This window comes from Salarias fasciatus, chromosome 1 (genome assembly GCF_902148845.1).
Source record: "Salarias fasciatus chromosome 1, fSalaFa1.1, whole genome shotgun sequence".
In the NCBI taxonomy this organism is placed as follows: Eukaryota; Metazoa; Chordata; class Actinopteri; order Blenniiformes; family Blenniidae; genus Salarias; species Salarias fasciatus.
In genome coordinates, this window is record NC_043745.1 from 1,042,435 (window position 1) to 1,052,810 (window position 10,376).

The 10,376-nt window shown below is 47.0% G+C and overlaps 1 protein-coding gene across 1 annotated transcript in view; it reads left to right on the forward strand.

Annotated features, from left to right (window-relative positions):
• Positions 1-7,748, forward strand: part of LOC115392817 (solute carrier organic anion transporter family member 3A1-like) — a 60,528-nt gene extending 52,780 nt beyond the window's left edge. Inside the window, exons 9-11 of the mRNA XM_030097424.1 lie at positions 440-504; positions 756-1,131; positions 7,738-7,748. Of these exons, the coding sequence (XP_029953284.1) occupies positions 440-504; positions 756-1,131; position 7,738 (442 nt within the window). The 3' untranslated portion in view covers positions 7,739-7,748. The remainder of the gene's footprint in view (positions 1-439; positions 505-755; positions 1,132-7,737) is intronic.
• Positions 7,749-10,376: the final 2,628 nt, after the last annotated feature.

Consider the following 10,376-nt stretch of genomic DNA (forward strand, 5'->3'; position numbering starts at 1 on the left):
AGTCTTGTTTTAAGATTAAACATACATTTTCACCAAATGGCAGCACGTTGCAGCTATGATTAAGAAAATTGTCTCAAGTGTACAGGGGAAAAGGTGTTGATAGCGGCAGCAGAGCCTAGCATGGTGGAGCGGGGTGGAGCGCGTGGGGGAGGGGGGACGAAAAGAGCGTAGGAGCATGACAGCTACTACAAATGTAGAGAGGTTGACTGACACGTTAGAAAACCAATAGATAACGAGGCTACCTCGTTATTGATTGGCTAAAGTAATGTTGGTTTTACAACGTCCAGAGTTGATTAATTTTTATTTTCTTTTTTTTGATCACAATAAAAACAAGGCTGCGACAGCTTAGTAACGCCATTTTTTAGCTTTAATTCATTTTGTTAGTAATAAAGATCTTCTATACCACCTTTAAGTTCTGATTGTGTGTGTTTGGTTTCAGGACCGTGACCCCGGAGCTGAAGTCGTACGCGCTGGGCGTTCTCTTCCTGCTCCTCAGACTCATCGGTAAGGAGGCGGAGGGCTCCTCCGTGGCGACGCTCCGCGCTCACGGCTCCGTTTGCGCCGGCGGTCGTCCCGCCAGGACGCTTTGTGTTGTCTTTGTGCTGCGGCTCCCTGATGGAAATGTCAGACCAATTTTTCACCTTGCTTCCAGTCAACTTCATCAGTCTGTCTGCCCAGATACGGACGCAGCTCAACCATGCTTTTCTCTTGACCTTTCGATCTGCTGTCTTGTGTCACCCCCCCTCCGTCTGCAGGCTTCATCCCTCCCCCCCTGATCTTCGGCATGGGCATCGACTCCACCTGTCTGTTCTGGAGCTCCGTCTGCGGGGAGAAGGGAGCCTGCATGCTGTACGACAACGTGGCCTACAGGCACCTGTACGTCAGCATCGCCATCGTCCTCAAGTCGTCGGCCTTCGTCCTGTACGCCACGACTTGGCAGTGCCTGAGGAAGAACTACAGGAAATACATCAAGAACAGCGAGGGGTACCTGACTCCCACCGAGCTCTTCGCCTCCAACGTGACTCTGGACAATTTAGGCAAAGAGATCAGCCAGAATCCAGCCAACAGGACAAAGTTCATATACAACCTGGAGGACCAGGAGACGTGTGACAACATGGAGTCCGTTTTATAGTCCCCGTCTGTCCCAGACTGCACGCACCAGCTGGTTCTTTGTCATGTCCATGCAGAGCGATGTCCTCAGCCCTTGTCCTCTCAACCAACACGTCACCTGTGCTTCAAGTTCCAACTACATTTGTAACCTAAAGCTTGCTTGTGAACTTTTATTTCCACGTGTTTAGATGATGTGGGAATGTTTTGTGCCTCGTTTGAGAGCAGGAGTGAGTGAAAACAGCCAGACATCCTCTGAGATCAGCTTTCAGGGAAAGTCTTCATCGAGAAGAGGTTTTTTTTCAGAGCCGGCAGGAAGGTGGAGGGAATAAATACGCTTCTACTGAGTGACGGTGCCGAGTTTTGGTGCACACACCAGATGAAATTATGAAGCCAGCGTTCCACATCAAAGTGTTTCTTCTTTTTTTTTTTTTAAATCTAATCAAGACAGGATTGCTTTGCAGAAGTCATTAAAAGAGAAGCTTCCTGTGCAGCAGGAGATTGTGACATTTCAGTTGCATTCCTTCTCACTGTCTCACCAAGGATTCGGCCACTGATGACAAACAGACACGGGGAACCAGGGTGGTGTAATCGCGCCCCTGGAGACGCCCGGTGCAGCAGTGATGCATGGTGGAGGCCTGAGCCGGCCCGGGGCGTGAGCATGCAGCAGGGCAGGGAGGGCGGCACTCTGCAGCTCATCAGCCAGACCTCCTGAGCGTGGCGGGCTAGCTGTCAGCAGACGCAGCGTAGCATGTCCAGCCAGAACTACTTCATTAATGCATGCCAGTAATGCATGCATAGAGAAAAAAAAACAGTCGGTTATGTTCAGTGTAATGTCAGTACGTTGCACAAGACTGTGGGGTTTCTTGGCCATCACGATGGTTAAATACGCATCGAGACGGATGGTTTCCCAATTCTTTTTCTGACCATGGACGAGCTTTATAATGCATACTGCATTGTGATGTTGACAGTTTTTTATCGAACCTCAGCTCATGATCACTCACACTGAAGTGATTGGTGAAATAGATTATTTTAGGTTTGTTTTATTTTGTTAAGGAATTCTATGAGATTCTGATTTCTGACATATCCAGTTTAGATAGCAGATATATTGTTTTTCTTGGCTTACTCTGTAAGTGTTTAATATGTTTTGCATCAAAAATGTGAGCGCTTTGTCCAGCTGCTCATCATAAGTTTCAGAGTGTTTTGAGGTTGAGGGTTTCCTGATCAGAACAGTCTGACACTTTAGGAAATGGACATGTGGTGAGAAGCTTCGCACCAAGAAAGCAATGAGGGAAAATAATCCACCGAGTGACTTCTTATGTCTTCATATACTTCCTTTATGCTCCCAACAATGAGGTCAATCAGGATTGGCAGCAAAGACAAAGTGGATTTTAATGAATTCTTGAGAAGTTTGACCAAAATATTGAGGTTCAAACCTTAAATACCACTCAGCCAAAGACTGAAGATGTAATGCTCACTAAGCCAGTCATGCTGGCAACAAGGTCCAGGTCTCAAACCTCACAGTGTCAAACCCAACAAACAGGCAAACAACATCAGACGAAACGGTTTAACTGCTCGCTCGGAGCTTTCAGTGTTTTCTTTTGAATTGAACTTTAAACAGGAAGTCAGTCAAAAACATCCGAGACTCAACCTGCTTCAGGTGTTTCACTGCTCGCCAACATCACATTTACCTGTTCGACCTGAAACTGTGGGGGGGCCCTCACACCGCCAACTTGTCTGGTTTTATCTCCTCCGAGCTGAAGCAGGAAGAATAGCTACTGAGATTTCAGGGGCTAAGGGGGATCTTAATAAACTAAACTAAACTAAAAATCCACTTCGGGATGGAAAACTAGATTTGAGTCAGGGTTTTCATGGCAGCAGCAGGACAATAACTGCTTCCCATCAAGCTTCCTGCTCTGCAGACACGCACATTTTTCTGAAATAATGAAATATCCAACTGTTTGTGACACAGCTGTGCTCTTGGTTTGCTAATGGCGAAGTTTATTTTGATCCACACCACAGTTAAAGTCAATGTGATTAGTGCTTTAATGAATGGACAGTGCTGCTTTCCTAAATAACATCACATGAGGCGAGAACAGAGTCAGTCAGATGATGCTGCGGATCAGCTGTCAGTGGACCTACTTTCACCAGAGCCATGCCAGACCCCGTCACTCTGAGATCTGTCCACTAACTGAGTACAAGGGTCCTTAAAACCTGCGAGGGCAGGTTCCAAACACAGAGAGCGACGGTGCAAAGCAGGGAGATTTGCTCCTCCAAGCACATGAGAGATGTAGAAAACAGTGGGACTGTGCCAGTCAACATTGCTCCATGGCCGCCCAGCAGGTGGCGCTGTGTGTGATATCTGTGAAGTGCAGTGTGCCATCGTGCTGACTCCTTTGTTCATAATAGTGCCATACAAGTGCCAAAGTGACGCCATAGAAGTGTAGTAAGACTCTGAGCTGGATCCAGCTGTATGTAGCCTCTCTGTGATCTCCTGTCACCATGTCACACACGTGTCCCAAAAACATAATGCCTATCAAATATTGTATATTGGTCTAGAGAAAAGAATTATTTAGAATCTAATAACTGTTATTATGTAAGACTTTTCTACTAGTGAAGGTATTGTCTCCTTTAGATAAAACCTGAAGTTGCTTTGGTTAGCGTGGGGTGGGCGTGGCGGCGGTCTGCGGATGTGACAGCCGTGCCATATCAACCTGAGCACTGTAACACTTGAACGGGAGCAAAGACCAAGCCGACTCATCCCTGCTCCGACCGACAGCCCGGCGGCGGCCGGCGGCGGCGCTGGCTTGGCCTTGTCTTCACGTGTGGCGACAGGACTGTTTCTTTTGGCGCCGAGCTGCGCTCCAGATGCTCTGCCTTGTGATGAGAAGAAACTATTCAGTGCTTACATTTTTACATCCTGATTTCCTCATTGTTCCCTGTTGATGGCCTTGCTCAGTGGTGATAACTGCTCGACTTCTATAGCAGGCTTTAATGAAAGGAGTTTTGGCATGTGAAGAGTTTGCTGCCTCGGTACGACAGCTGATCGCTTGTGATCGGCGTTCCTGTAAACGAGGCCGGGATCCCCGCTGTCAGTGGGAGGAAGCTCTTGGTGTGTTTGGCGGAGCCTTCATGATGCCTGAGATTTGATCTGGGTGAACCGTCGTGCTAACCGTGTTAGAGATGTGTCTGCTCTCAGTTTCAAGCCTCATTGCAGGAGATCTTTGGAAACTTAAAGGCATTGAAACAAGAAATGGTCACCTGTACTGTCAGAGCATCATGAAAGATGTCGATCCTTTGCATTTCGTTTCTTTTTCTTTCAAGTGACATGGATTTATATTTCAGAGCTTTACGTTGGGTATATTTCTTGGATAAGATTACATGATTGTATGTTTATTGTAAATACATTAAATATACTATTTTTGTTTTTAATTTGGCCCCTGCCTGATATTTCATACAAAGCCGACCACATTCAATGCTGCAGACACATTCGAACATGATAGTTCAATATTAGCTTTAGTGGGAGTTCTCAGTCTGTCTGTCATTACTCTCAACACGGCTTCTTTTTGTGGAAATATAAAGACGGTCAGCTCACAGGCCTGTTACACACAATAACCCAACATGTTAGGTACCTTTATCCAGGAGGAAAAGATAATTACTTGACCACAGATGTAAGCTCACGTTACTCATTAGTACAACAATCAGACTTGTCTCAGACCTGTCTGCTCACATTCACACTGAACATCACTTTGATGAAATTCTGCATTCCTGATGTCTCATGATGGACAAGCAGGAAAAGTGTTGAATCCTTTTTTTATTAGATGATTTCATTTTCAGCTTTAAACCAGTAGACATCCTGAATATTCACCTTTTTAAATGTGGTAACATTTGAAAGAATAATGCATTTGAGAGATGAGCAGCAGAGATATGAACCCAGTGCATGATTATGTTAGAGGGTTAGGGTGAGAGGGTTAATGCAGTGCCTTGTGCTCCCTCGGCGTCAGTGTAGGGTTCGGGTTGGACTAGGGTTAGCAGGATAGGGATGGAGGTCTATGGTTGGAGGGTTAGTGTAGGGTTTGAGGGTTATGGTTAAAGGAGGATCAGTGTAGGCTTCATGTTAGAGGGTTCAGGTCTCTGGGTGTCATGATGGATGGAGGAGCTGAGGTGAGTAACAGCAGAGTTCTCATCTCTACATTTCTCATGTCTGCACGCTATGAAAATACATTTCAATTCAGAGTCTATAATATGAGGGACAAGCAGGAAGTTATAAGATGCTTCATGAAAAGCTCGAGACTCATGTCACACTCACCCATTCCCACACACATTCACACACCATGCAAGGTGTTCAATCCATACACTGGGAGCAGTTCAGGGTTCAGTGTCTTGCTCAAGGACAGGGTCAGATGGGGAATCAGTCCAAAAACCTCCCGGTTGCTCTACCAAGTGAGCCACAGTGGCCCCATGCTCATGACACTGAGTGGTCACACGGGGTGAAGGGGAGTGTATTCCTTCTCTGCACACTGACAGAAGATGAATTCTGACATCAGATAAAGGAAAACGTGCCTCGCCGTGACGGACCGCCCCGTCGTCCCGGCCCTGCGGCCGTTCCCCGGCCGTTCCCCGGCCGTTCCCCGGCCGCCCCGCGCAGATCATAGCCGGGGTTATGGAGCGCCGCTGAATCATCTGGTACCTCTGCTGTGAGGGAGCCACGTCTGTCGGGCTCCAGGTTGGCCGGGCTCAGAGCTCTGCAGTTTCTCGAGTGCAGACAGGGTCTCGCCGGGGCCACGATGCAGTGAAATGGAAAGCATGCCATTCCCTGTTCCGCTTGATGCCGAGTGACTGTGAGAGGTTGTGTCATGTTCCTTGGCTATTGACTCAATGACTTGGGACTTCACGACAAAAGCCTGGACCCACGCGGGCGCCCTGCGTGCTGCCAGAGAAATGTGTCTTCCACTTGTCTTCACATTGACCCGAGGACTCTGCCGGATTGACATGTCCACATCCCCAAAGTCTCACCTCCTGAACCCCGAAATAACCTTTCCGTGACCCGGCCTGTCTCTCATGCTCCGTTAGCCCCGAGCCTGGCTGCCACTGAAACATTTCACTGAACTTGAGGGAGTTTTCTCGGAGAGAACCACGGATTACCTGTCTGTGGCAGTCACCTGTTCAGCTCCCGCTGCATGGATGACATGGCAGCACATTATTCACTGTCAGAGCAGGTTGAAATGTCAAGGCATGGAGTAAGCACGGGCCATTAGCTGTTACTGAAATGACAGTCCAGAGAGGCAGACCTGCAGGGCTCCATCCAGGAGATACACTCTGCCTACACCCTTCATTTCTGGGAGGAATTAGGAGATTCAGACTCACCGTCCTGCCAGCCGACCATGATGCATTTTTCTGTGCATTGTATGCAGAAGAATGTCTGATTAATGCCTCGTCCTGTGACGTGGCTCTGACAGCGGCCCTGATTCATTGCAAGCTTTCCTTACATTGTTAAAAATCTCTGTCTGACTCTGTGACAATGGTCCAATTAGTCCACTCCTTACATGCAGCGAATATCCATAAACAAAAGAGGCTGTGAATTGCAAATCCAGTTGCACGGTGTCCTTGCTCTCCTCCAATCTAATAATGTGATCAATCATGTGAACAGTGACGTCTCTACAGCAGCAGCATGCAGAGAAATCCCTCAGAGGATTAGATCAGGTGGTTTACATATCCATGTATTCAGTCTACAGAGATTATTTAGAGGAAAACAGAAACAAATGTTTGGAAGCGTGAATCACCTGATCCCTTTGCATTTCTTCTTCATGTACCTAGTGAAAATGAGATTTCTCCGTGAGGTGGGAGTGACCTTCATTCATGCACTTGACATCCATAGCCAGCTGTGATGTCTTCCAGGAAGCTTTCAGAGTTGGTTTGATGCTCTGAAGGCGCGAAGTGACGGCCTCCTGCTCGGTGGTGGCGCTGCTGCTTGAGGAATAGTCCTGTTTGCAGAATCATCCATTACACTGATGAGCCTGCAGCCTCGGAGCTGTGACACCACGAGCCAGACAGCCCACTGCCACTATTTGTTCAGCTAAAGCATTCATCACACTAATTACCCACAGTGCCAAGCAGCTCCTGCAGCCCGGCGAGGCTTGGGCTGCTCGTTTAGAGGCTGAGGTGAGAAGGGGAAAGCCTCAGATGAGTCTAAACAAGAGGCTGTCCTCCTTTCCTGGCTCCTCTGCACATAATTAACTCAGTGCTCCTGCGACTTGACAAATTGGAAAGATGAATCTGGCCTCTTTGAATAGAGACAAACACACGATCAATCAAAACGCTGTGAGTCTGAGGAAATGTGAAGGACTAAAGAAGTGTCTCTGCTGTTTGACATTTGGTCCTCTGACAGAAACACTGAGATGGAGAGTCGAAACGTGAGAATGAGTCAGTGTCCTGTCTGTCACTTTCAAACATCCACACCTGCAGCCGCTTTCGACAAAGGAACGACGCTCGCTGCCTGGAGACAGTCTGCAGCTGTCCACACTGCTGCTGTCTGAGCCCACACGGCGTCCAGGTCTCGCTGCTGGAGTCAGTCAACACACCGGACCGCCCACGTCCTCTCAGAGTCCTGCACTCAGGTCCTGCACCCAGGTCCTGCACTCAGACCAGCTCTGTGCTGCTCAGCAGCCAGAACCAGACGCTCAGAAGGAAACAATGAACCCAAAAAACAACCCAGTCAGCCGTTACTCTGGGAACACAATCAATTCACATTCAAATAAAAGAATCCATCCTTTGTTGCTCTTTTTTGTTGAAATAAATGATTCTGAATTATTTTAAATTGTTTGTGGACGTCTGAAAGCTCTGCTAATGACCACCTCCCAGTCTGGTTCAGCAGGAAGTCTCCTCCTCTGACTGAAATGTCTAATATTCACACATATGAAAAACAAACAATAAACCACTTTAACAAAACAAACATACCATCATCATGGCACCATGGCAAACATCCTATCCCAGCACCCCCCACCCCCCTGCACCCGGGACAACAGGCCTATTTGTCCCCCTTTGGGGATGTGACTGTAACTTCAGTTGAAGGAACTGATGGTTTTTTTTTTTACTCTAATTTATTATTTCATTCAGGAACATCATGTTACACGTTGATTTATATATTAACTTAGATGGCATGTTCATATATACAGTACATAGTCTATGGATCACTCTGATCTAATGATTGCAAATAATCTAAGATCACAATGAATGTAAAATGACTGAATTACTGATCACTGTCCAGATTTCACCTCGTTATCTGCTACAATTAGCAAAGCCCCCTCTGGAAGGGTTTCCAACAAAGTACGGCAGATATAACTCGCTATGCAACACGTTTTATTTCTCACACACTCAACAGGAAATACACGCAGCTTCACAGCTGCTCCCAGCGACTCCTGCACTGCAACGAGAACATAAAGGCCCTGACTCTCACTGATGGTCGCCACTGCTGACTTTGCAGTTTATAAACCTAAAGCACAAAGATATATTCTAATATCAGTTATCAAACATCACACTTCTCATAAACATTATTCTTTTTAACTTTAACTTACCGACACCGTGTACATGCTTAGCAATTAACCCACACTGATGAACGAGCAGAACCCACACGGATTCTGGTTCTGGACAAAGGCTCCGACTCTGTTAAAGGGACTGAAATGATGTTGTATTTGTAGCTATATAAATAAACATAACTGAGTACAAACACCAATGTATGCGAAAAAAACAATTTTCATATAAATAAAATAAAATAAAGCTGACATGTTTAAATGAGAGTCTGTTAAATTCTGTGTGAAGATAAGAATCAGCCATTAGTGAGGATCTCTCGTCTCCTGGATGAGCCGCGAAGCCACTTAATGTGACAGTGATTTAGCTGACAAACCGTTAGCTTCGCTGCACAGCAGTCACATGAACTCTCATGGAAAAAATACCACAGCAAAAGATATATTGATCCCCATGATTTACGAATATCTGTAAAAGAAGCAGTGAGCAGAGAAAAAGGGACTGGTGGAATGAAACGCTCTCCGTTACACTGTGAACATGGTCTCAGCTCAAAACTCGGCTGTGCATTTCTACCATTGACTCAGCAATGTGGGTTAATCTGACCGGATAATGAGGTCTAGGCTGAGTGAGGTCAAAGGTTAAGTAGGACTTTGTGCGAGTCCTAATGAGAATCCTAACGTTTCGCCAGGATGGATGTGTTCATATCTGGCCGACCGTTGGCCAAGCGTTGTCATTGTACGCTGACCTGTAGCACAATGGGCCTCTCAAGCATGAAACGCGTTCATCCCACAATGCCGCAGGGCCCAGGAGGAGCTGGAGGTCAGCGGTCCGGAGGTCAATGAAAGGCAAGAGATGGCGGAGCAGTCACAGGTGAATCAGTAGCCCATGATTCACCTGTGACTGCCGCACTAACCCAACAACAAACCAACGGTGCTAAACCCCCGTACCAGCCTGAGAGGCTCCAGAGCAAGGTCAGGAGAAAGGTCAGGAGCAAGGTCAGGAGCAAGGTCAGGAGAAAGGTCAGGAGCAAGGTCAGGAGCAAGGTCAGGAGCAAGGTCAGGAGCAAGGTCAGGAGCAAGGTCAGGAGCAAGGTCAGGAGCAAGGTCAGGAGCAAGGTCAGGAGAAAGGTCAGGAGCAAGGTCAGGAGAAAGGTCAGGAGCAAGGTCAGGAGCAAGGTCAGGAGCAAGGTCAGGAGAAAGGTCAGGAGAAAGGTCAGGAGCAAGATCAGGAGCAAGGTGAGGAGAAAGATCAGCAATCCAGAGATCACGATCACAACACCAGGAAGAAAAAGGCCAACTCAGACAATTGAGCTCCAACATCATCTGCTGTCTGTCTCTCTGTCTGTCTGTCTCTCTGTCTCTGTCTGTCTGTCTCTCCCTCTCTCTGTCTCTCTGTCTCTCTGTCTGTCTCTCCCTCTCTCTGTCTGTCTCTCTGTCTGTCTGTCTCTCCCTCTCTCTGTCTCTCTGTCTCTCTGTCTGTCTGTCTCTCCCTCTCTCTGTCTGTCTGTCTCTCCCTCTCTCTGTCTCTCTGTCTCTCTGTCTGTCTCTCCCTCTCTCTGTCTGTCTCTCTGTCTGTTTCATATATGGGGATGTTATTAGCAGCTCTCCATTATGACAGAAAAAATATGCATTTTAGATTAACCCGATCGTTTATTGCTGGCTTTAGATGGAGTTGTGATTACTTTGTTATACTGGATTATAACTTCCACTCATGTTACTAAATCTTTAAAAGTCACCAAACAAGCT